Raw genomic sequence first — 26,740 nt, 5'->3', positions numbered from 1 at the left:
CCTTCTGGGTGATCGCCCTTCCCTTCCCTCTCTTCTCTTCAGCTGGCTGGATAGAGAGGATCAAGCAGAGGCATCCAAGTCCGAAGTGGAAGAAGACTAAGTCCCGAGATCACTGCCTGGAAGGCCTCTGCCCTACATGCAATAGGACATAAATGACAGCTAAGTCTCTTATTTTGTTTTAACCACTAAGAATGGGAGTTATTTGTTACGGCACTTTTATTGACCAGTACAGTGCTGAGCCTAGTTCTCAAACTACCTATAAGGTCTTGGGCAATTCCTTTCATTGTTTTGAGCTTTCTCATCTGTGAGAAACTTTCCTGGCAGGCTTTGTGGTCATACAAGAAGAGCTTAGGATGCAGTCTTCCCAGGAAACAGTGTACCTGCCTGAACCCACTTACCCACCTGCTGACTTTCTAACTGTGGCTGCAGCAGATCAAGTGGCCTTGATCCCACCTCAGGGTGTCTGTACTTGTTAGTCCTTCTGCTTGGGTCACTTTTCTCCCAGGTTCCTTGGGTTGCCTCTTTCTCATCATTTAGGGCTAACCCTTTGCATCATGTCCTCAAAGACATGGTGCCTCCAGTTCAGGCAGCGTCCTTGACCTCCAGTTCTTTATCACAATTGTCCTATCACAATTTCTCATTGCATCTACCCCTCTCTGAACGCAGAGTATTTAAGTATTGGTTTATAGGAATATTATCTATTAACATTATCCATTAATATTATTGTGTGCCAGGTACATGACAAGCACTCAGTAAATGGCAGTTCTTAATGATGAGCCCACTGTACTGAGTCTCTGTTTACAGGTCCCTCTTTCCCAAGGTCAAGGACTAGGTCTTACTTAACTTTGCTTCCCAATGAACCTTGTATGGAAGAGATGACCAAGAAATGTCTGTGACGGGAGAGAAACTCAAATCGTGTCTTCGATCTAGTGCATCCAAAGACCAACGAAACCATCCTCGTTCTAAAAAAAATTAAACCTTTTTATTAGTATATTTATTTTATATATAAAAGAAATACAAAAAAAAGAAACACAAAGAAAACACTTTTATGGCAACTCGGACTTGTCGGTGCCTTCGGCTTGGGCTCCCGGCTCAGGCCCACTGGGTGTCAGCAAAGTCCGCCGGTTGTAATGGCCCTTGATGATCCCCGTGGTGTTGTTCTCATTCAGCAGCTGCTTCTGCCTTTGCCTGTTGAGGGACTGGACGAGGCCCAGGACGACCGCGGCCAAGGAGTACTGCCCGGGCAGCCTTCTTGGCGGCAGGATGAACGGGTTGGGTTGGACTCTTCCCAGGAGAAAGTACGTCTTGATTTTTCCTTCCTGTTCACTGATGCCCTTTACATAGATCTCCCCTCGGTAGTCAAAGGCAAAGCCCTGGTCCTTCAGGATGAGATAGGTCTCCTCTGGGACCTGGATTCTGCCGCTGACTCCCGTGCTGTCCATTCGACTTGCCAGGTTCACGGTTTTGCCCCAAATGTCATACTGTGGTTTCTTAGCGCCGATAACGCCAGCTACCACGGAGCCGTGGCTGATGCCTGTGGGTGAACCAGAGAAACAAGACATGAGAGAAGAGGGACGTCAAGGAGGGGGCCGCTCCCTGCCTGGGATAGTGACCCTTCAATGAAGGCTGTGATCTCTACGGATAAACGGCAGGGTCCAGATCCAGCCTCAGTCACTTATTAGATGTGTGATCTGGGTTGGGTACTTAACAGATTTGGACCTCACTTTTCTCATCTGTCAAGTGGAAATAATTAAAGGAGGTTGGTATGAGATGATATAGGTAAAGCCACTGGTATATTACCAGACAACCAGTGAGTGCTCGAGAGACAATAATTATTACTCTCACATGGATGCTGACTTGTCTTAGCCTGCGGGATGGACAGGGCACTGATGTCGGGATGCTGGGATCGCCTCTTGCCTCTGTTGTCACAGTGCCTTGAGAGCTTGGGCACACCTTTTCCTTCTCTGTCTTAGTCCACGTCCTCAGCATCATTCCCTGGGTCCGTGGCCACAGCCTCCTAACACGCCTCCCTGGATCCCTGCTTGTCCTCCTGCAGACCATCCTCCACGCTGCTGCCGGAACCAGAGGGACTTTCTGATGCACATCTGATCAAGTTACCATCCACTTCAACACCTGCTACAGCTCCTTTTGCCTATGGGGTAAAGCCCGGCTCCTCAGGTTCACAATCTAAGGCTTCTCAGAGCTGGCTCTTGCCTAACTTGCCAGCCTCATTTTTGTCACCACCCTCTCCCTCACCTTTGCGCCGTATCCATACTGCACTGCTCGAGTTCCCCTAACCTGCTGGCGTTTCCACCTCTGTGCCTCTGTCCCTGGCTTTCTCTCTGCTTGGACAGTCATTTACTCCCAATTCCACAAGTTATTTGGTAGATCACAATTTCAATACCTCCTCCTTTAGGAAATACAGACTTTTTAAAAGGAATGACAGTATTCCACTAAACACATTTATGGGCATATATGTCTCCTTTTACTAGACTAAGGATTTCTCATTCATTCTGCAAACATTGACTAGGCATCTACTATAAAGCAGCACTGTTCCAGGTATTGGGGATATGGTGGGAAAGAAAAAAGACATAGCCCTGGCCCTCATGGAGCTTACCTTCTATTGGGGAGAGACAGAAAATAATTTTAAAAATTCAATATAGTATCAGTGAATGATAAATGTGATAAGGAAAAACCAATCAGGTTAAAGGGATAGAAAAAAAGAGGAGGGTGTATTTTGGAGTAGGGTGGTTAGGAAAGGCCTTTCTGAGCAGAGATCTAGAGAAAGTGATAGTATAAGCCATGCAGATATCTGGGTTAGATCATTCCAGGCAGAGGGAAAAGCAAAACACACACACACACACACACACACACACACACACACGTATAAGATAGAACTGACTGTGAACTTCGAGAAACAGTTCTTGCAGAATGCATGGGAATCACAAGGATGGACTTTGCCCTAAAATTTGCAGAGCCCTTCCATAACCACTATCCCATTCACATCTCTTCTTACTACTATGAGGTAGGCAAGGGAGGTAATAATATAACTCCCAGTTCACACACAAGGAAACTGACACTCAGAGGGTTTAAACGACTTGCCCAAAGTCATAGAGCTGGTTACAGCAGACCCAAAACACAAAGTGAAAGGCCCAATCCCATTGGGAACATGATTTTCTAACCTCTGAACTATGCCAGGAGAATAATGTATCAGACCAAGGGTTGGCCTTAATTCCAGCAATATCTCCTGAAATTACACAGCCTTTGTTCAAGGTTATAGTTCTGCTTTTTATTCCCAGTTCAATCATGTATTCATTGATTTGAGAAAGGACATGTAGGGTTGTTGGAAGATCTGGAAACAATCCCTGAGTGCCCCATCCATAGGTCAAAATATAAAAATATCACTTATTTATTCCAGTGAACAAAGGCATGTGGCATACCTTAGATCTGACAAGTCAGGTATGGGTATTACTTGACCCTTTATACTTGAAATCTGCTAAGGGAGAACCAAAAAAGTAAAATGGCATGCCAGCCAGAGGATCTCTAAGACATGAGGACTGCGTAATATTTGTTTTAGGCTGCACGCTGGCCGCCAGAATGTCACTGGTCTCAGTCAGGAAATTCTGGAGTCGCTGCCAGGATGACCATTTGGTTGTGTGATCCTAGGCTAGTTACTCCCCTTCTCTGGGCCTGAGTTTGCCCATCTGTACAATGGGAATGTGGACTAGAGCAGGGGCTTTCAGACTGTGCTTCAGGAGGCCCCCTCAGACTCCACAGAGATGCTGAAGAAATTAACAAGTTATCCAAATTGTAGCTGACTATTATCACATAGCCGTGACTGTTGTCATTTTGCACAAGGGTGTCCCTAAGCCCAAAGGAGGATGAGCTGTGTGGCCGAGTGAAGAGCTATAAAGCTAACTGCTTGTCCCTGGCTCAAGTCAGCATGTGACATCCTCAGGAACAGAATCCTGCTTTTGGCTCAGGGTGTCATCCAGGAGAACGGGAGAGTAACGCATTGACCTCCAGTATCTGGTGACGTAGAAGACGGGAGGAAATGATTGATTAGACAGCTACCTCTCTAATCAGGGCCTTGTGTGGGTGGGATTCTGGACAAGTTGGAGGAGAGGTAGCGGTGGTCTATCAGTTGCTTGGTGTTTCTGCACACAGGCCAAAATCCTTCCACTGCTACCAGCATCTTGAGTGAGAGGAAGCCCAGACAGGCCTGTCCTTGGCCAGGTCACACTAAATCTGCTGCATTTTGCTGGAAAAAGCTCCCCTGGCTTGACGCCCAGGGCACGGGAGGGCTCGCTAGAGCAAGGCCAGACAGCTCGGTGGGTCCCCGAGGTGCCACACTTCCAGCTGCTACTCACCAATCCGGAGCTCAAAATTGTTGAAAGAATGCTTGTTGATCTCCTGTATGCTTTCGGTCAGGGCGAGAGAGAAGTCGGCCAGGGCACACAAATGTTCCCACTTATCTTCACATTGCTGCAGCAAACATGAGAGAAGAGGTCATTCGATGGGGCAAACAGGAGCATTTCTGCAGCAGGGGTCTGGTCTGTGTCCTACCTCACCCACACATGCCTTCAAGGGAAGTAAGCAGGTCTGTGAGCCCTGTACACCTAAGTCATCAGTGTCCAGAAACACAGGGTACCAGGAAACTTGTTTCAGAGAGTGTAATATGTGTGACTCTCAGATTCCATTCCCCACCCCTACCCTTATCTGTTCAAGTTGATGCTGTTCACTTGTGTGTGTGTGTGTGTGTGTTTGTGTGTGTGTGTTTGTGTGTGTGTACACATCCTTATGTTCATATATGTGAGATTTCCAATCTAGGAACCATGTCTATTTCCTTTGAAGTACTCACAGTATCTGTTTAATAGATGTTTCACATAGACATTTGCTCTCTGGACCTCAGTTTCCTCTTCTATATAATGGGGATAAGCATAGTTGCCCTGCCTACCTCATGAGGACTGAATGAGATTGTGTATGTGAAAGAATTCTGTGCCCCTCTAGAGCAGAGGTTGGCAGTCAGTAAAGGGCCAGATAGCAAGTATTTTAGGCTTTGTGGGCCATGTGGTCTTTTTCATGACTACCCAACACTGCCATTTTAGCCAGAAAGGAGCCATAGACAAAATATAAATGAATGCATGTGGCTGTGTTCCAATAAAACTTTATTTACGAAAACAGATGGTGGATACATCAGATCACCAATATAGCAGTTGGGATGATGGTCTATCAGTATTTCCAAACTGAAGTTATTTTTTAATCAATACTTCTAATGCTAGCATCCAGTGTTCACACATTCTACCATCACCACCACATCAAACTAAAACCTATACAATGTTAATTATTTACATTTAAATTTGTTTTTGGAGGTGGTGATGCTGGGGAGAAAATACTTAAAATTTTCATTAGAAGCTCCTAAGTCAATGAGGCCTTGAAATACAATATTTGATACATGGTTGTGTATTTGTGTTTTGGGGGTATAATTTTAAATTATAACTACAATATATACTCTGGTTTAATTATACTTCATTAAATTATTTATATGAAAGAATCATATCTAGGTTTCAAAGATTCACTTATATATTCCTTGACAGCTACTGGCCCAGTACAAAATCCATGTTTTCTATATTCACCCACACTGTTGCCAGCTGTACCTAACAATTCCCTTTTTTCAAAAAATTTACTTTATTAAAAAAGTTCTTTTTAACATCTTTATCGGAGTATAATTGCTTTACATTGTTGTTAGTTTCTGCCGCACAACAAAGTGAATCAGCTATACGTATACATATGTCCCCATATCCCCTCCCTCTTGCGTCTCCCTCCCACCCTCCCTATTCCACCCCTCTAGGTGGTCACAAAGCACCGAGCTGATCTCCCTGTGCTCTGCGGCTGTTTCCCACTAGCTATCTGTTTTACATTTGGTAGTGTATATATGTCCATGCCACTCTCTCACTTCATCCCAGCTTACCCTTCCCCCTCCCCGTGTCCTTAAGTCCATTCTCTACATCTGTGTCTTTATTCCTATCCTGCTCCTAGGCTCTTCAGAACCATTTTTTTTTTTTAGATTTCATATATATGTGTTAGCATATGGTGTTTGTTTTTCTCTTTCTGACTTACTTCACTCTGTATGACAGACTCAGGTCCACCCACTTCACTACAAATAACTCAATTTCGTTTCTTTTTGTGGCTGAGTAATATTCCATTGTATATATATGCCACATCTTCTTCATCCATTCCTCTGTCGATGGACACTTTGGTTGCTTCCATGTCCTGGCTATTGTAAATAGTGCTTCAGTGAACATTGTGGTATATGACTCTTTTTGAATTATGGTTTTCTCAGGGAATATGCCCAGTAGTGGGATTGCTGGGTCGTATGGTAGTTCTATTTGTAGTTTTTAAAGGAATCTCCATACTGTTCTCCATAGTGGCTGTATCAATTTGCATTCCCACCAACAGTGTTCCCTTTTCTCCACACCCTCTCCAGCATTTATTGTTCCTAGATTTTTTGATGATGGCCATTCTGATTGGTGTGAGGTGATACCTCATTGTAGTTTTGATTTGCATTTCTCTAATGATTAGTGGTGTTGAGCATCCTTTCATTTGTTTGTTGGCAATCTGTATATCTTCTTTGGAGAAATGTCTACTTAGGTCTTCTGCCCATTTTGGGATTGGGCTGTTTGATTTTTGATATTGAGCTGCATGAACTGCTTGTATATTTTGGAGATTAATCCTTTGTCAGTTGCTTTGTTTGCAAATATTTTCTCCCATTCTGAGGGTTGTCTTTTCGTCTTGTTTACGGTTTCCTTTGCTGTGCAAAAGCTTTGAAGTTTCATGAGGGCCACTTGTTTATTTTTGTTTTTACTTCCATTTCTCTAGGAGGGAGGTGGGTCAAAAAGGATCTTGCTGTGATTTATGTCATAGAGTGTTCTGCCTATGTTTTCCTCTAAGAGTTTGATAATGTTTGGCCTTCCAGTTAGGTCTTTAATCCATTTTGAGTTTATTTTTGTGTATGGTGTTAGGGAGTGTTCTAATTTCATTCTTTTACATATAGCTGTCCAGTTTTCCCAGCACCACTTATTGAAGAGGCTGCCTTTTCTCCATTGTATATTCTTGCCTCCTTTATCAAAAATAAGGTGACAGTATGTGCGTGGGTTTATCTCTGGTCTTTCTCTCTTGTTCCATTGACCTATATTTCTGTTTCTGTTCCAGTAGCATACTGTCTTGATGACTGTAGCTTTGTAGTATAGTCTGAAGTCAGGGAGCCTGATTCCTCCAGCTCCATTTTTCTTTCTCAAGATTGCTTTGGTTATTCGGGGCCTCTTGTGTTTCCATACAAATTATGAAATTTTTTGTTCTAGTTCTGGGAAAAATGCCATTGGTAGTATGGTAGGGATTGCATTGAATCTGTAGGTTGCTTTGGGTACTATAGTCATTTTCACAATGTTGATTCTTCCAATCCAAAAAAATGGTATATCTCTCCATCTGTCTGTATAATCTTTAACTTCTTTCATCAGTGTCTTATAGTTTTCTGCATACGGGTCTTTTGTATCCTTAGGTAGGTTTATTCCTAGGTATTTTATTCTTTGTGTTGCAATGTGGTAAATGGGAGGGCTTCCTTAATTTCTCTTTCAGATTTTTCGTCATTAGTGTATAAGAATGCAAGAGATTTCTGTGCATTAATTTTGTATCCTGCTACTTTACCAAATTCATTGATTAGCTTTAGTAGTTTTCTGGTAGCACCATTAGGATTCTCTATATATAGTATCATGTCATCTGCAAACAGTGACAGTCTTACTTCTTCTTTTCTGATTTGGATTCCTTTTATTTATTTTTCGTCTCTGATTGCTGTGGCTAAAACTTCCAAAACTAAGTTGAATAATAGTAGTGGTGAGAGTGGGCAACCTTGTCTTGCTCCTGATCTTAGTGGAAATGGTTTTAGTTTTTCACCATTGAGAACAATGTTGGCTGTGGGTTTGTCATATATGGCTTTTATTATGTTGAGGTTAAGTTCCCTCTATGCCTACTTTCTGGAGAGTTTTTATCATAAATAGGTATTGAATTTTGTCGAAAGCTTTTTCTGCATCTACTGAGATTATCATATGGTTTTTATCCCTCAGTTTGTTAATATGGTGTATCACATTGATTGATTTGTGTATATTGAAGAATTCTTGCATTCCTGGGATAAACCCCACTTGATCATGGTGTATGATCCTTTTAATGTGCTGTTGGATTCTGTTTGCTAGTATTTTCTTGAGGACTTTTGCATCTAAGTTCATCAGTGATATTGGCCTGTAGTTTTCTTTTCTGTGACATCTTTGTCTGGTTTTGGTATCAGGGTGATGGTGGCCTCACAGAATGAGTTTGGGAGTGTTCCTTCCTCTGCTATACTTTGGAAGAGTTTGAGAAGGATAGGTATTAGCTCTCCTCTAAATGTTTGATAGAATTTGCCTGTGAAGCCATCTGGTCCTGGGCTTTTGTTTGTTGGAAAATTTTAATCACAGTTTCAGTTTCAGTGCTTGTGATTGGTCTGTTGATATTTTCCATTTCTTCCTGGTTCAGTCTCGGAAGCCTGTGCTTTTCTAAGAATTTGTCCATTTCTTCCTGGTTGTCCATTTTATTGGCATATATTTGCTTGTAGTAATCTCAGGATCCTTTGGATTTTTGCAGTGTCAGTTGTTACTTCTCCTTTTTTTTTTTTCTTTTTGCGGTATGCGGGCCTCTCACCGTTGTGGCCTCTCCCGTTGCGGAGCACAGGCTCCGGATGCGCAGGCCCAGCGGCCATGGCTCACGGGCCCAGCCGCTCCGCGGCATATGGGATCCTCCCAGACCGGGGCACGAACCCGTATCCCCTGCATCGGCAGGCGGACTCTCAACCACTGCGCCACCAGGGAGGCCCACTTCTCCTTTTTCATTTCTAATTCTGTTGATTTGAGTCTTCTCCCTTTTTTTCTTGATGAGTCTGGCTAATGGTTTATCAATTTTGTTTATCTTCTGAAAGAACCAGCTTTTAGTTTTATTGATCTTTGTGATCATTTCCTTCATTTCTTTTTCATTTATTTCTGATCTGATCTTTATAATTTCTTTCCTTCTGTTAACTTTGGGGTTTTCTTGTTCTTCTTCCTCTGATTGCTTTAGGTATAGGTTAGGTTGTTTATTTGAGATGTTTCTTGTTTTCTGAGGTAGGATTGTATTGCTATAAACTTCCCTCTTAGAACTGCTTTTGCTGCATCCCATAGGTTTTGGGTTGTCGTGTTTTCATTGTCATTTGTTTCTAGGTATTTTTTTATTTCCTCTTTGATTTCTTCAGTGATCTCTTGGTTATTTAGTAGTGTATTGTTTAGCCTCCATGTGTTTGTATTTTTTAGATTTTTTTTCCTGTAATTGATATCTAGTCTCATAGTGTTGTGGTTGGAAAAGATACTTGATACGATTTCAATTTTCTTAAATTTACCAAGGCTTGATTTGTGACTGAAGATATGATCTATCCTGGAAAATGTTCCATGAGCACTTGAGAAGAAAGTGTTTTCTGTCGTTTTTGGAAGGAATGTCCTATAAATATCAGTTAAATCCATCTTGTTTAATGTGTCATTTAAAGCTTGTGTTTCCTTATTTATTTTCATTTTGGTTGAACTGTCCACTGGTGAAAGTGGGGTGTTAAAGTCTCCTACTATTTTCGTGTTACTGTTGATTTCCCCTTTTGTGGCTGTTAGCATGTGCCTTATGTATTGAGGTGCTCCTATGTTGGGTGCACAAATATTTACAATTGTTATATCTTCTTGGATTGATCCCTTGATCATTATGTAGTGTCCTTCTTTGTCTCTTGTAATAGTCTTTATTTTAAAGTCTATTTTGTCTGATATGATAATTGCTACTCCAGCTTTCTTTTGATTTCCATTTGCATGGAATATCTTTTTCCATCCCCTTACTTTCAGTCTGTTTGTGCCCCTAGGTCTGAAGTGGGTCTCTTGTAGACAGCATATATCCGGGTCTTGTCTTTGTATCCATTCAGCCAGTCTATGTCTTTGGGTTGGAGCGTGTAATCCATTTACATTTAAGGTAATTATCGATATGTATGTTCCTATTACCATTTTCTTAATTGTTTTGGGTTTGTTATTGTAGGTCTTTTCCTTCTCTTGTGTTTCCTGCCTAGAGAAGTTCCTTTAGCATTTGTTGTAAAGCTGGTTTGGTGGTACTGAATTCTCTTAGTTTTTGCTTATCTGTAAAGGTTTTAATTTCTCCGTCATATCTGAATGAGATCCTTGCTGGGTAGAGTCATCTTGGTTGTAGGTTTTTCCCTTTCATCACTTTAAATATGTCCTGCCCCTCCCTTCTGGCTTGCTGAGTTTCTGCTGAAAGGTCAGCTGTTAACCTTATGGGGATTCCCTTGTATGTTATTTGTTGCTTTGCCCTTGCTGATTTTAATATTTTTTCTTTGTATTTAATTTTTGATAGTTTGATTAATATGTGTCGTGGTGTGTTTCTTCTTGGATTTATTCTGTATGGGACTCACTGCACTTCCTGGACTTGACTATTTCCTTTCCCATATTAGGGAAGTTTTCAACTATAATCTCTTCCAATATTTTCTCAGTCCCTTTCTTTTTCTCTTCTTCTTCTGAGACCCCTATAATTCGAATGTTTGTGTGCTTAATGTTGTCCCAGTGGTCTCTAAGACTGTCCTCAATTCTTTTCATTCTTTTTTCTTTATTCTGCTCTGCTGTAGTTATTTCCACTATTTTATCTTCCAGGTCACTTATCCGTTCTTCTGCCTCAGTTATTCTGATATTGATTCCTTCTAGAGAATTTTTAATTTCATTTATTGTGCTGTTCATCATTGTTTGTTTGCTCTTTAGTTCTTCTAGGTCCTTGTTAAACGTTTCTTGTATTTTCCCCATTATATTTCCAAGATTTTGGATCATCTTTATGATCATTACTCTGAATTCTTTTTCAGGTAGACTGCCTATTTCATCTTCATTTGTTTGGTCTGGTGGGTTTTTACCTTGCTCCTTCATCTGCTGTGTATTTCTCTGTCTTCTCATTTTGCTTTACTTACTGTGTTTGGGGTCTCCTTTTCACAGGCTGCAGGTTCATAGTTCCCGTTGTTTTTGCTGTCTGCCCCCAGTGGCTAAGGTTGGTTCAGTGTGTTGTGTAGGCTTCCTGGTGGAGGGGACTGGTGCCTGTGTTCTGGTGGATGAGGCTGGATCTTGTGTTTTTGGTGGGCAGGACCACGTCCAGTGGTGTGTTTTAGGGTGTCTGTGAACTTATTATGATTTTAGGAAGCCTCTCTGCTAATGGGTGGGGTTGTGTTCCTGTCTTGCTAGTTGTTTGGCATAGGGTTCTCCAGCACTGTGGCTTCCTGTTTGTTGAGCGGAGCTGGGTCTTAGTGTTGAGAGAGAGATCTCTGGGTGAGCTCTCGCCAATTGATGTTACATGGAGCCGGGAGGTCTCTGGTGGTCCAATGTCCTGAACTCGGCTATCCCACCTCAGAGGCTCAGTCCTGACACCCGGCCGGAACACCAAGACTCTGTCAGCCACATGGCCAGGTACGTGGGGAGTTTCTTGCATTTTGGGAGGTCTGAGGTCTTCTGCCAGCGTTCAGTAGGTGTTCTGCAGGAGTTGTTCCACATGTAGATGTATTTTTGATGTATTTGTGGGGAGGAAGGTGATCTCCACCTCTTCCTCCTCCGCCATCTCGAATGTCCTCCACGATTCCCTTTTTGATCACATTTCACTTCCTTTCTACAAGTTCTAACCACGCCCACCATTTAAGAACTGATTTAACTGTCATTAGTTTTTGATAGTATTTTTATTGTAAAATATAAACCTATTTTTATATTTTTAACACTGGAAATATTTGACAAAGCTCAGATTCTTTACCATAATAATAAAGTCATTTTAATGAACTTGTTGTATAATGATTTAGCTCTCCCTAACTGTTAAACATTTACTAAGCAGGACTAACCCAGTCTTCAATAGATAGTACTATTACATACATGCTGTGCCTGTAAAGATATGGCATATTGGTAATATCTAGAATATTAGTGTGTCTATTTGAGAGGACCATTGCTGAAAAGATATTTCAAATTTTCTTGGTATAGGATTTGAAATGTGTAGCAATTTGCAATGAAATTTGTTATTAGAGGCAAAAATATCAGCAATCCTTTTTGTAATTTGGAAGCACTTAGGTCACTCTCTATATATTATTATACTTCTTTGCTCTCCCAACTCTTTGCTTACATTTTTTAGCTTAGACTGCACACTGGCCTGCAACTGTTAATTTACATCTCGGCCAGTCCCAAGGCTGTGAATAACATAAGGGCAAAATATGATTTATTCATCTTTGGGTCCTGAGTTACTGGCACACCTATAGAGTTCAACTAGACAACACTTGCATTTTATAAGAATGTTTACATTTAAAGAGGTTAAGTGATTTGCCTCAGAAAATAAAACTGCATGTTGACAACAACAAAAAACAGAAACAAACAAACAAACAAAAAAACAGATGGTGGGCTGGGTTTGGCCTGGGGGATGTCTTTCTGGACCCCTGTGGCAGAGTGATGTGCACATGTACCTAATGACTATCAAGGGTTTCTTCTCAGATAGTCTTGGAATAGTTCTAAGTTTTTAGTTGGAAAGTGAGCAAAGAAGAATGAGGAGGAATGAGGGCTCCTCTCCCTGGCAGCTTATGACCATTTCCATAGAGCATTTATGGAGGACCTACCAGGTGCAAGGCTTTGTGTGGCTAGCATGACTCTATCTCAGGTAATTCAGCCACGGGCCCTGGAAGGTGGATGTTAGTTTCCCACTTAACACGAGTGTCTGGCACAGTCACCTCTCAAAAAAGCAGAGCTATTATTATTATTACTTTTGGAGGAGAAAACAAAAGTAACAATAAAACAGGCTGGGATCGGGGGTTTAGTAACACCCACAAGTAAATCATAACCAGAGTATTTCTTGGTCCTGATTTTGTTCATCAAGTGAACAGTGAGGTTCAGAATGAAGCCTAGAGGCTTCTTGATCATAAAGAAGCATCAGTACACCCAGTAGACCCTGCTTACCTCAGGAGCAAAGGTACCTCACACACCTAGAATATCCACTTCATCGGATTTTCTCCCTACCTGTCCCCAGGTTTCCTGGTGATGACAGCTCCACCACCTTCAGCAACCTGACCAGAGTAAGGTCCCTGCCATAGGCTGTGGCTGAGTCCAAAGCATTCCTTTACCTGTTTTTCAGGTGACAGGCCTGACACAGCCATGTAGGTGCTGCCAATGGTCTTAATCTTTTCAATGTCTTGAAACCGGTCTTCACCAAGCAGCTGAAACAGATCCAGGCAACAGTGTCAGTCCAGGTATTTGTGCTGCCAGCAGCCTGGGGCTCCTGGAAACAGGCCCCTGGCTCACAGTGAGGACCACCTCGGACTTGTTTAGCATCCTTGAGGTAGCCACTTTTCTCTCTGAGAATCAAACATTCAGGGTCTCAACAGATATTTATTGAGCACCTGCTAAGTGCCAAGTGCCGAGATGGGTGTGACCAGATACTCTTTAAGGACTAGATCTGTTTCTAAGAATCTCTGAAATAAACAAAGCTATCTTATTAGTTTAAAGAAGAAATTGCCAATATTCCCAAATCCATCAGCACATCCTTTTGGCTTTACTCTCACCATGTATTTAAAAATCTTAGCATTTCCTGCCAGTACCCTGGTCTAAGCCACCATTAGTTTACACCTGGTTATTGTATTGCAATAACGTACCTAATCTCAGTCCTTACCTCCACACTCCCAGCATGGCAGCCAGAGTGATCCTGTTTAAATGGAAGTCAGACCATGTCCCTGCTCTGTGACTTCCCATTCTACTCAGGGTCAAAGCCAGAGTCTTCATCATGCCCTGCAAGACCTGCCATGCCCTGTCCCCTTCATTCACTCTGTTCCAGCCACACTGACCTCCTTGCTGATCCTAACAAGCCAGGCCTGTTTCTGTCTCAGGACCTTTGCATTTGCTGTTCCCCTGTTGGGACGCTCTTCCTTCAGACAACTACATGGCTCATTCCTCACCTCTTCCAGGTCTTTCCTCAAATGTCATCCCAGTGGGGTCTTGCTGATTACCCCATGCAAAACTGAACACAATATCCTGTCCCCACATACATATTCTTATCTTCTTCCTGCTTTATCTTCTCTCCTTAGCACTTATCCCTGACTGTGCTGATTTACTGTCATCTTTCCTACTAAAATGTAAAATTCCTGGAGGCAGGTATTTTTGCCTGTTGTATTTACTACTCAGCACCTAGACAGAGCCTAGCACACAGCAGGGATGAATGAATACCTGTATGGAAGAATGGGTACTATCCTTGCCATTTCCTCCATCCTCACCTGCAGTTTGGATTTTAATGCCAAGGAAGGGAAACCTTGGTCTCTTATTTAGCAACTGTGCTAAGAGAATAATGCTCTCTCTGCTTGTCCCCCCACCCCAAAAGTCCATGTCTTAGTCCCTGGAACCTATGGATATGTTACCTTACATAGTAAAAAGTACATTGCAGATGTAATCAAGTGAATTATTTTGTGATGGGGCAATTTCCTGGGTTATCTGTGTGGGCTTGTAATAGGGAAGAACAAATCTGACTCCATATCAGATCCGTTTCTTTTACTTTAACCTTTGTATTCTATTGCTTTTGCTATAAGTTAATCACTAAAGTGATGTTGCCTATAGGCTTAAAGTATATGTAATGGCCCATCTCCAGGAACCCTGCCTCTCATGCCTGAGGGTTAAGCTAAAATACCTTACTTTAAGCTCACAGGAAACATCCTGACCAGGCCCACCTATGGACGGCTGCAGGAAAGAGGGAATTAACACATCCCCTCCAGAGTCTGGCGGGAACCAGGACATATGCATCAACGTACTGCTTTCTTTTCTTTTTGCTTTGCCTCCTTACTTCCCCCTCTTTCTTCTGTAAAAGAAACGAGCATCGAAACCCAGGCAAGATGGTTCTTTAGGACACTAGTCCACCATCTTCTCTGTCTGCTGGCTTTCTGAATAAAGTTGCTATCTCTTGTCCCAGCAACTCGTCTCTCCATTTATTGGCCTGTCGTGTGGCAAGCAGTATGAGCTTGGACTCAGTAACGGGCTCAATGTAATCACAAGGGTTCTTGTAAGTGAAAGAGGAAGGCAGGAGGCAGAGAAGATGTGACAGAGGAAGCAGAAGTCAGAGTGATATGATTGCTGGCTTTAAAGACAGAGGAAGGGGCCACAAGCCAAGCAGGACAGGGGCCTTTAGAAGCTGGAAAAGGCAAAGAAAGAATTCTCCCCTGGAGCTTCCAGAAGCAACACTGCCCTGCTGACACCTTGATTAGCCCTGTGAGATCCATTCTGGATTCTGACCTCTAATCTATAAGAGGATGAATTGCTGTTATTTCAAGCCACTAACTTTGTGGTCATTTGTTACAGCAGCTGTGGGAAGCTAATTCAGCAACTATTCGCTGAGCTTCTACAATGTCTGATGAACAAGGCACATGAGGTCCTAGCCATCACGGAACCAACAGCCCAGGCAGGGGTGTCAGATGTTAGATAAATCATCATACTAACATGTGTCCTAGCTCAATTTTAGTAAAGTTTATGGTGGAAACATACCGTGAGTAGGAATAAAGAGGATGGATGATTTTGATAAAATCCGGAGGATCTGGGACCGCTTCCGTGAGTAAGTGATTTCCAATTTCAGTTGTGAAGAGTGAGGGAGTTTTTTCTAGCAGTGGAGCTTGTGTAGTAGGAGGTGGGGAGCACGGAAAGGATTGGCAGGGACATCCAGACATGCCTTTGGCTGCCCACATCCCCCCCTCTGCCCGCTTACAGCTGCACTTCCCTGGGTTCCTGGGGGAAGGTGAAACTCTTCCTTCCTCTCTTCTCTTCTGAACTACTTGGCTGAGGGCCAGTTTCAGGTCCAGGCAAAGCTACCTCCTCTTCAGAAGTTGATCAGGAGGCAGCAAGAGGCTTCGCTATTTCATTTACTAACCACACGGCAACTTTATCCGCTCTCTAGCTAAAAGCCTCTGGAGTCATAGTGGGGTTCCTAGTCAGCCCCTTGTTCATCCTCTAGTCCGTGTGGAGCCCCGAGATGTGAGAGGGCTCTTCAGCCTTCGATGAGGCCGGGGCAGGGGCGGGGGGTGAGGAGCCCTGGTGCTGGGCTGTTGCAGACTCAGTCCTGGAGCATGTGCTCCGTGCAATGTTCAGCCTTCCTCGGAGCCAAGTTCCTGTGGCAACTGCATCAGCAAGAAGAGCAGTATGGTTACTGATGGGTGTCTGGCTGGAGCTTAGTGAGGGCAGAATCTAGAGGGTCTCTTTTGACCCAAAGAAAGAAGGCAGGTCCGGGTGACCCAAGGACCCACGTGAGAAAGGCTGACAGTGCTTGGGGTTGGCAAGCCAGGGAAAGGCTTTTTTTCCCCCTTTCCTGTTGACTACATTCTCTTCTTTCTTCCTTCTCCTCTGCTTCCTCTCTTCTTCCTCCTCCCCCTTGCCCCTCTTCTTTTTCTTCCTCCATCTCGTCTCTGCTTCTCCTCTCTCTCCTCTTTCAGCTCTCCCCATCTCTCCTTTTTCCTCCTGGTCTAGAGCTCAGCCTCCTGGACCAATTCCTTCTCTAAGCCCCTCCAACTTCCCTCTGCAAACACCCATCTCTACCACTAGGGGCGCTGTCCCCCATCTCTTTATTGGTTGGACTCCAGGGTATCTATCGATACAGTTTGGGCCACCAAGATACAGACTTACTTCACATTTATTTATTTCAGTTTAAAAACATGCAAGTGAGAATTTTTGGGATATGCGGTGATATAGATTTTAAAATAACACAAAGCTTGATGTCTCAACCTTCAGTCAGATTGAGCTTTTTAATAGAGCTATTTTAAAAAAAATTTGGAAGTATGTTTTGGACCGGACTAGTGCATCATCACCTTACTATTTGCCAGGTGGTTTCTGTCTCCTATGAGTTAGTTAGTTGACTAGTCACTTTAGTGAGCATCTGTTATAAGCATCTCTTATGTTCCAGGCACAGTAGGAGGGCCTGGGGACTTAACAGAATGCATAAGAGTATCATTTTTTTTTTTTTTTTTTTTTTTGTGGTACACGGGCCTCTCACTGTTGTGGCCTCTCCCGTTGTGGAGCACAGGTTCCGGACACGCAGGCTCAGCGGCCATGGCTCACGGGCCTGGCCGCTCCACGGCATGTGGGATCTTCCTGGACCGGGGCACGAACCCATGTCCCTTGCAGGCGGACTCTCAACCAATGCACCACCAGGGAAGCCCAAGAGTATAATTTTTATCTTCATGAGTTAATGGCTTAGCCCAGAGAATGGGATAAAGGTACAATTACCACAGAATCACCCTCCATTCTCCACATTGAAAAACTCTCTATACACGTGTACTTACCACTGACTCCTTGTGTAAAGGGAACTCATAGTCACTCTGTCTCTCACTGGACTGTGAATCCATGAAAGGCAAGAAGTGACTGTGTCTTATTTATCTTGACTCCTATCCTCATTCCTAAGACAACTAAAACGGCCATTGTTGAGTTTATGACTCCAAAACCAGCGCCATGAAATGCCAGTTAAGTGAAGATCAATGCACATGGTGATTAAAAATCAAAACAGTATGGCGGACCTGGGTCCAAAACTTGGCTTTGCCACTTAGTGGTGTGTGACAGTGGGCCCTCTTGGTGTCTCTGAATCTCAGCTTTCTTATTTATAAAATGAAGGCTAATAATTCCTACCCTGTGGATTTGGTGTGAGGGATAAACAACAACTAAATGTTATATATGGAAAAAGTCAACATGTGGTAGACACCTGTGGAGATTAGTAAGAGGGGTCTCTGCCCCAGAACTAAGAGGCAGATTTGTAAACTGAAGGGTTTCATGCTCTATGATGGAAGATTTTTCAGAGTGTAAGTTTTTCATTGAAAAAAGGGTGACAACATTTACCTGGGTAGAGGGGGGATTAGAAGAGGCTTCACAAGTAGAGATGATGTTTGAATTGACTGTTAAATGAGTACTAGGTTTTCTGCTGGCTGTGGAGCCAAGGGAGAGAGGACGGGGTACGGTGAAGGTGGTATAATTTCTAGGCGGAAAGAGCAGGATGTGAAACTGCCAGGTGGGCTTGTGATGGCTTCTAAGTAGTGAGATGGTGCTGGAAGGTGGACCAGGTGGCATATGGTGGGAGGTAAGGCTGGAGAGGATACAGGAGCAGTAAATGCAAAGCCTCGGTGGCCTTCTGAGGAACCGGCAGAGGGAGACACCGATGGGTTTTGGGTTTCAAAGGAATGTGACAAAATACTCCAGCTTTTGGTGGTTGGTGATGGTCAGATGCAGGAGGGTGAATGGTAAGGATGTGGTCATCCAGGTGAGAAACAATATGGCCTAAAGCAAGACAAGGGCAGCTTTGACTGTGAGATGGTGAGGGGACTCCACAGGACTCTCTAGATGGAAGGTGGGGATTAAGGGAGAGAACTTTGTTTAGGGTGATGGAGTAGATGCCGTTGGTACCCAACTCAGCTCTCCTTTATGGGGTCATCCTCCAGGGTGCCATCAGGGCTGGCTGCTGACGATGTATTGCTGTACCCATTTTTCGGGAAGAGCCCTGGAAGCCCCCTGGCTGGCAATGCCTGGGAGATCACACATACCCACCAGGGCAGCCCATGGCCAATGGCTGACCAATACAGGTGTACAAAAGCCTTGCCTCAATGGCAACCACTCTGTGGTACCACTTATACTCCTGAGCTCCCTGGGGGATCAGGCTAGATGTTAGTTGAACCCACCTTTTTGCTTGGCTTCTTCCCTGGCATTTTCTCAATTACTCACTAACCTCCCATCTCAGGTTTAGGCATGTGGATGGACACAGGTGTCCTACTTCAAGCTGGGGGGTGAGGAGGGGAAGACCCACTCCTGCTAAGTCTATTAATGTAAATAAAGTTGAGCATGAGTGTCCCCCTTGTCCCTGGAAACTGGAAGAAGAAAGTACCATCTGGGGTATGTTTACATTTTGATTAGGTCTCTGACCAAATGCTAATTGATGGTTTTATCTTTGGTAATTTGAGCAGATGGAGAAATGTCCCCATCAGTGCCCAGTCTCTGTGATGCCAGTGCCTGCACAGCACTGGCCTCCGATCAAGTCCTGGTTTTGCCATTTGCTAGTTATGTGACATTGGGTTAAGTCTCTAGCCTCTTTGAAGCCTACATTCCTGACCCTCCAGGAGGGAAGACAGGGTTTATCTTGTGTGATAATTGTGTTAACTCAATTAGCTGATACCTGTTTGTTTTTGCAATGCAGTCTGGAATTCTTTAAGTGCAGAAATCGTTTACAATGAACAACACAATGCTATGACAACACTGATGCTTATTTGTGATTGTAAATTTCTCAGGCTTCTGTTTACCTCGTCGAAGTCGGCAATGATCTCATTCAGCAGGCGTAGGCATTCCACTCCTTGGTTGTTCATCTCAGTCTGAGAGTAGAAATCTGCAAACCCTGGGATGGAGGCAAACATCACCCCAACGGCATCATAGGATTGAGAATACAGCTCCTGGACAGAGAGACACACAGAGGGAGCCAGAAACAGTCATCAGAGGTGAGGGTCTGCAGTGATGCTCCCCGTGTGTACCTGCCCCTGCAGGCATGCACAGGTACCCACAGAGAGGACAGAGAATGGGGGCTCTGACATCATCTCATCGACACCTTAGTGTCATCACCATGTGAGCTGTGACCACTGAAAATTCATGGTCTCCAGCCTCAGCTGGGCCCAGAGTTCTGCCTGCCCATCATTTTGTCCTTGGTCAGCCTCCTTTTCTGTTCTCCCCAGTGGCTAGTCCCAGCACACAGCACTCTCCTTAACTTCACTGTCCACTTGATTCCCCTCAGTAGATGGTCCTGCCCCTGATCTTGCTCTCACGTTCCATACTCATACAATCAGGTAGTTCACTGTATTTTCATCTCCTCTGCTTCCGCTCCAGACAATGCATTTTCCCTTCTCCTGATGAAGATCAATGCTTCTTCCTTATCTCTCGATCCCCCTCTAACTTCTTCGGCAACGTCCTCCTACAGCGGATCCTTTTCTTTCTTCTTTCTTTCTCCTCTCCTCCTCCACTTCCTGCAAGTGTCTCCTATAAGAAAAAGTACAAGGTGCCCTGGAGCCTGCAGACACTTGTGACTACCAACCTATCTCTCTTTGTTCTCATCCATACTTCTCAAACGAGTTTTCGCCACTGCCTGTTCCTACTTCTCTCCACGTCCATTCACATCTCAGGCTGAAACGAAATGAAACTGGAGCAGGTCAGACTGCCAGCCAAAATGGGAAAACCTCTGCACGAACCCCTGTCCAAGTCTTCCTGGGCACTCTTGCAAATCGGTGTGGCGATCACACCCAAGTTCATAAATCTCCTGACGTTCGATGCTCTAGTTATACGGCATCTGTTTCCCTTGCGCCCGGCCCCTTCAAGGATTTATTTTTTGCTTATCTACTGTCTCAAATGTTGGTGATTGCTACGGTTCTGTCCCTGACTCGCTGCGTGGTTCGAAGTTTACATACTTCCCTGGGCTATCCCGTTCACTCTCAGCCTTTCACGTGTGAGTCTCTAAAATCTTATTTCCAAGGCGGTTCTCCTTGGGCTTCAAGCTCCAGTGTCTCATGCTGGGTTGCCCTTGCACTCCTCACATCATAAATGCTGCACCTGAATGCATGTCCTCTCCACCTACACCTGTTCCTGATCCTTCATTCTCTGACTCAGTTGGTGGCACCAGCATTGACAAGTCATCAAAGTTAGAAACCCTCAGAGTCAACCTTGACTGTTTCTTCCCCATCATATTCAGATTCAACGAATTACCAAGGCTGCCTGGGCTTCTTTGTGTCTCCTAAATATTTTTTTCTAACCCTCCCATCATTTCTTTCTATCAGGTCCTTCCTGTTTTCCTCCTTGACTATTAATAGGAGAGCCTAGTCCTGGGTTCAGGACTGGTCTTATCTCATCCAAAGGCATGTTCCATATGGCAGCCAGAGTGATATTTCAATGATACAATATTGACCATGGCTCTCCTATTCTTAAAGCCCTCCAACTGCCCTCAGGACAAAGCTGAGACACATGAGCATGACATATTCACATATTCCTGCACTCCCCTCCTCCTGTCTCTTCAGCTTCATTGCCTGCAATGCCCTGTGTTGGATCTTGTGTCCCAGAAACACCGAAGCATTTGTACTTTTTGTGCCCACTGTAGCGGATGCTGTACGTGCCCTGCCTGCTTTCTCTCTTCCAAGGTCCGGCAGTCAGCCAGCCCTTGCGTTTCTTTGCATGGAGTTTTTCTGTAGCCACTAGAGGGCACTCTGCCCATGTGAGCTGCAGGCTGAAAGCACCGGGCAATCAATGCCCCCCTCAGGAGCTGCTCTTAACAAATGACTGATGGGAACAGGTGTAGAGTCCTCAGCAACTTCACGCCTTGGGCCAGATAACTCTGAGGGATGCTTTCTACACCACTGTCCGAATTCTCCACTGGGATTCAGCTCCAGTCGCCCACAGAGGTAACTAGTCTGATAATGCCTCATTAATGGGTTACTTTCCTTTCCCTACCTTCCTTCTTACTCTCCTGTCTACCTGGGTGGGTTTCCTGGGACCACTTCCAAGCAAATTACTTGCACTCGAATCTTTGTCTGAAGGTATGCTTCTGGAAGAAGCGAAACAAAGACGCACACGCTTCAGTGCTTACATTTTTTACTATCTGTCCCTGGATGGGATATGTCCTTCCTTCCTTCCTTGCAATTAACATCCCTAACCAGGCTAACTCTTGTTTTCTGCCTTCACTAGCCACCTAGGTACCCTGTCTTCCTACAGACCTTCCCAGACTCACCGATGGGGGCAGGAGGCTGACTCGGGCTGTGGCAGCACCTGGGTAATTCTACACAGAGCCCTCACCACCTGCATTATTGCCTTTAAAATGTCCATCTTTTCCTTTATGTGTGGAGTCTGCGAGGGCAAAGACTCCATGACATTTATATCTTAGTGCATTCAAATCATCCAGTTAGTATGCTTTGGATGCCTGCAATGTAACGCATGCCCTATACAGGGTCTGGTACAAGGTAAACATTCAACATTTGGTTGAGTTAATGACTCCTTAGCCTGTGTAGGAAACATTAAAGCTTACAAAGCACTTTCATATGAATTCAATGCTTTAGCCCTTGCAATTACCCTGTGAAGTAGGTACGATGATTATACCCACTCTACAGATAAGAAAGATGAACAGGGAGGAGTTAAGACATTGGGATCATGCTGTTGGTAGCGGAAGAGAGGGAGTTAAAGACGTCCAGGGTCTTCCTCACTCTGCATGCCTGGGTGAAAGATGGTGTCCCTGATTCATGATCAGTTGACTTGAGCTTAAGTGTAGATGGATCTGAACAGATGCTTTCATTAGTTCTTGTTCAAAAGAGCAGAGGTGGGGGCTTCCCTGGTGGCGCAGTGGTTGAGAGTCTGCCTGCCAATGCAGGGGACACGGGTTCGTGCCCCGGTCCGGGAAGATCCCACATGCCGAGGAGCGGCTGGGCCCGTGAGCCATGGCTGCTGAGCCTGCGCGTCCGGAGCCTGTGCTCCACGACGGGAGAGGCCACGATGGTGAGAGGCCCGTGTACCGCAAAAAAACAAAAAAACAAACAAGCAAAAAAAAAAAAGAGCAGAGGTGGCTGGTGACCAGCTGGATTGGGTTGGGTTGGGGGGCAGTGTGGATTGTAGCCAAGGAACAGAGCAATGGTACATGGCTTTCTGAGGCTGGGCCATTCACCTTGGCCGTGAACAATGGAGTGATACTGCAGGAGGAGCCTGACCGTCTGCTGTATGGGTCCAAGAACCTGCATAAGCAAACCTACAGAACTGCATCCTCCAAATGGCTGTGATATGGTGGGAAAAAAAACTCTGTTTACTCAGTTTCCTATTGTATTCGTTTGCTCAAGCTGCTGTAACAAAGTGCCACAGACTGGGTGGCTTAAATATCAGAAGTTTATTTTGTCACAGTTCTGGAGTCTTGGAAGTCTAAGATCAAGGTGTTGGCAGGGCTGGCTCCTCCTGAGGGTGCTCCCCATGGCTCACGCATGGCCTTCGTCTCCCTGTACCTTCATATGGTGTCTTTTTGATGTGTGTCTGTGTCCTAATTTCCTCTTCTTACAAGGGCACCAGGCACATTAGACAACCTCATTCTCCTCCCCCCTCCCTCGGATCTTCTACCCAGTGTCCCCCATTGATGACCCCCAGCTGGGCGTCAGAGGGCTCGCAAGGTCGTGGACGTGGCCCATGCAGGTTGGCCCCCTCCCCCTCCAAGCCAGCAGGGAGAAGGGGGTGGGGGGACTTGGAGGGGCACATGGGAGAGCTCCAGCCACCTGCCCACACCTTTAAAGATGTCCGCATCAACTGACTTGCTCCAATCAACCACTCTGAGTGTGCCATCTGTTTCCTTCTATTTTTGGTTCAAAGAAGATAAAAACTCTGTGAACTGGGGAGGGATTGATGAGTATAGAAGGCTATTATTGTTTTATCGTCATCTGCCTCTGGCTGGATGTACAGGTTTGGGCTTCTCAGAGGATTCTGCGTGTATGAGCGCTTCCCCCTCCGCCCCCCACTCGGAAGCCAAGATGAAGACTTTGGTCTCCTCTTTGCGCAGGGAACCAGAGTCCAGTCCTTCACCGGCCCAAGCCTGGCTGATTCCAAGCCCTGTGCGTCTTATACTAAGTGAAGCCACCTCTCTGCAGGGGAGAAACCATCTCTGAGACTGTTGTCCTTCTTGGCTTCCTCAGGTCTCCACTCAAACGTCATGTCCTCAGAGAGACCTTCCATGACTCCCCAGTGTAAATGCCCCCTCTTCACACATGCTGTTCCCTGCTTTAGCTTCTTCTGCCCTCACAGAACTTAGCACTACCAGGCTCTATGTTACATAGTTATTCGTTTTAATGTCCATTTTCCCAGGAAAACATGTGCCTCATAACAGAAAGGACTTTGCCTTCTTTGTTCACCGCTTGAACCCCAGGATCTAGAATTAACACCTGGCACATGGTTGGCCCTCAAGAAATCCTTGCTGGGGCTTCCCTGGTGGCGCAGTGGTTGAGAGTCTGCCTGCTAATGCAGGGGACACGGGTTCGAGCCCTGGTCTGGGAAGATCCCACATGCCGCGGAGCAACTAGGCCCGTGAGCCACAACTACTGAGCCTGCGCGTCTGGAGCCTGTGCTCTGCAACAAGAGAGGCCGCGATAGTGAGAGGCCTGCGCACCGCGATGAAGAGTGGCCGCTGCTTGCCACAACTAGAGAAAGCCCTCGCACAGAAATGAAGCAAAAATAAATAAATTAATTAATAAACTCCTACTCCCAACATCTTTAAAAAAAAAAAAAAGGGCTTCCCTGGTGGCGCAGTGGTTGAGAGTCTGCCTGCTGATGTAGGGGACACCGGTTCGTGCCCTGGTCCGGGAAGATCCCACATGCCACGGAGCGGCTGGGCCCGTGAGCCATGGCCACTGAGACTGCGCGTTCGGAGCCTGTGCTCCGCAGCGGGAGAGGCCACAACAGTGAGAGGCCCACGTACTGGGAAAAAAAAAAAAATGAAATCCTTGCTGGAAGAATGACTGAATGAGTGGGTGAGAGGTGGGGCTGGGAGTGGGAAAAAGTAGAAAAAGTAATGACGGCTCATATTTGTCAGAAATAATAATAGCAACAACTGGAATGCTTGTAAAATGTGTCAAACCCCGCTTAAGCCCTTTACACATAATAACATGCGTAAAGGTTGTAACATACAGTTGGGAAGTACTGTCACTTTGGAGATGAGGAAAATGAGGTCCGGAGAGGTTCACCACTTGTTCACGGTCACAAAATAATGAGAGGAAGAGCCAGGACTGAATGCAAGGCACCAGACTTTCAGGTGCACCCAATGACTTTACTCTACTGAGCCCCCCTTACAGCTGGCTGCACTGGACACTTCACGTGCTCTTACCCAGCTGAATTCTCCCACCAACTCAGCAAGGTTGGTATTATTTCCTCATCAGCTGGATGACAAAATGGACTCAGAGAGGTTGAGTAAGCTGCCCCAAGTCACACAGCTAGTTCATGGCAGAGATGGAATTTGTGCTGTGCAGACTGTCCAGCACCTGAGACAGCTGCCCTTGTCAGTGTCCCTTCAGCAGGTCTAATAAGCCAGGATGAGTGAGCAGGTTTCCCGGGACTCAGCGAGAGCCTGCCTGACACTGATGAACCAGCCCAGCTGGCCTTAGCAGCAAGGAAGTCCCTGCCTGGGGTGGTGAGTGCTATTCTAAGCCGAGAGTCCAGTGGTATAGCAGAAGCTGCCAGAACCTCTGTGTGGGTGACACAGAGGTTGGTCCTGGAACAGACCAGACAGGTTGGCCCTGGAACAGACTCAGGCAGGATGCTCCGGAGGGCAAGGCTCTGTCCACTGGCCTGTGCTTGGAGGGTGTGAGCCATCTCTTGTCACCGCTCCCCGTTCTCTGCCACTCACGCCCTAACAGCACGGTGGAGGGAAAAAACCCCAAAATTTGGCTTTGAAGCTACACATACCTGGACTTGAATTCCAGCTCACTACGCACTAGCTTTGTGACCTTGGGCAAGTTCCTTTGCTTCTCTGAGCCTCAGCTTCTTCATCGATGAAATAGGGATAATCATTCTTAACCCCTTATTGCCTGCATCCATGAGCGCTGCTGTTGCCCCATGAAAGCTGGAACCCAAACTCACAAATGTCCCCTCATCAGATATTCAGAGGTTTGTACCACAGTTCAGGTTTGTAGCAAGAGGAGAAGATAAAAATGCCTCTTATGGAAACAGAGCACGAAATCGGGAGTTCTGGCAGGCTACAGCTGTCCTGCCTCTGCCTGTCACCCCTTCACATCTTACACTACTCTGCCTGTGTCTGCTACACACACACACACACACACACACACACAAACACTGAAGTTTTCCACACATACATTCCTATTTACACACATCTCAATCCTTCTGAACACCTACACAGTAAAAGCACTGCCACACAGACACCTCCCATAACCATCATACACACACGCACACACTCCCTCATCGGGGCAGACTCCCAGGGGCAGCATGCGTAGCAGCACAGTAACGGGGTAAGGTGGCACAGATGGAAGAAACCTGAGGGACTGGATCAGAGCCATAGCTTAAATAGAGGAACATCACGGACCTCTCTGAACCCCAGTTTCTTCATCACTAACGTGGGGATGACAGAACGCTCCTCTTATGGTTGTGAATAGAATGAAAGATCGTTTTCATCCATTGCTTGTCTTAGTATCTGGCACGCAGTAGGTGTTCAGAGAATGGTATTACATCATAATGTGTACATTCCCCAGGCAATGTGAAAATTTTCTCTGTTTAAGCCTAGCCGAGTATGAACTGTTTAAATATTTACAAAACCACAAATAAGCTTGACAAGATTTTCTACTGAAAATGTCTTATACATGGGATTAAGGCTGAACCTGACATTTATTTTGCTCCATGGGGGTTTGGCCCGAATAACAGCTGATGACCTGGGGTCTTGGCATCGCTGGTTGGTTTCCTTCCTTTCAGGATGAAGCCAGTGCACTCTTGTTCTTCCCCACTGGTTCCAGTTATCTCTTTGTTTTGGTGTCTTGATTGAAAGGAGCTTTCCTTTCGTACCTTTTTGGGGCTTCCCTCTGAGGGCTCCAGTGTTTCATCTGCTCCGTTGGTGGTCATGGTTGATGTACAACGACACTCTCTGT

The 26,740-nt window shown here is 45.1% G+C and overlaps 1 protein-coding gene across 3 annotated transcripts in view; it reads right to left on the bottom strand.

Annotated features, from left to right (window-relative positions):
- Positions 1-1,015: 1,015 nt before the first annotated feature.
- Positions 1,016-26,740, bottom strand: part of ADCY8 (adenylate cyclase 8) — a gene marked incomplete at its 5' end in the record, with an annotated part of 218,088 nt that continues 192,363 nt past the window's right edge. For all 3 annotated transcript variants that reach the window (XM_082601266.1, XM_082601267.1, XM_082601268.1), the window contains 4 exons: positions 1,016-1,534; positions 4,371-4,485; positions 13,223-13,315; positions 19,400-19,546. In XM_082601266.1, coding sequence (XP_082457392.1) covers positions 1,047-1,534; positions 4,371-4,485; positions 13,223-13,315; positions 19,400-19,546 — 843 coding nt within the window. In that variant the 3' untranslated portion in view covers positions 1,016-1,046. The remainder of the gene's footprint in view (positions 1,535-4,370; positions 4,486-13,222; positions 13,316-19,399; positions 19,547-26,740) is intronic.

This window comes from Mesoplodon mirus (assembly GCF_964341445.2).
Source record: "Mesoplodon mirus genome assembly, chromosome: 16".
Classification (NCBI taxonomy): Eukaryota; Metazoa; Chordata; class Mammalia; order Artiodactyla; family Ziphiidae; genus Mesoplodon; species Mesoplodon mirus.
Note: the sequence above shows the minus strand (reverse complement) of the source record. Positions and strands in the feature narration are given on the sequence as shown.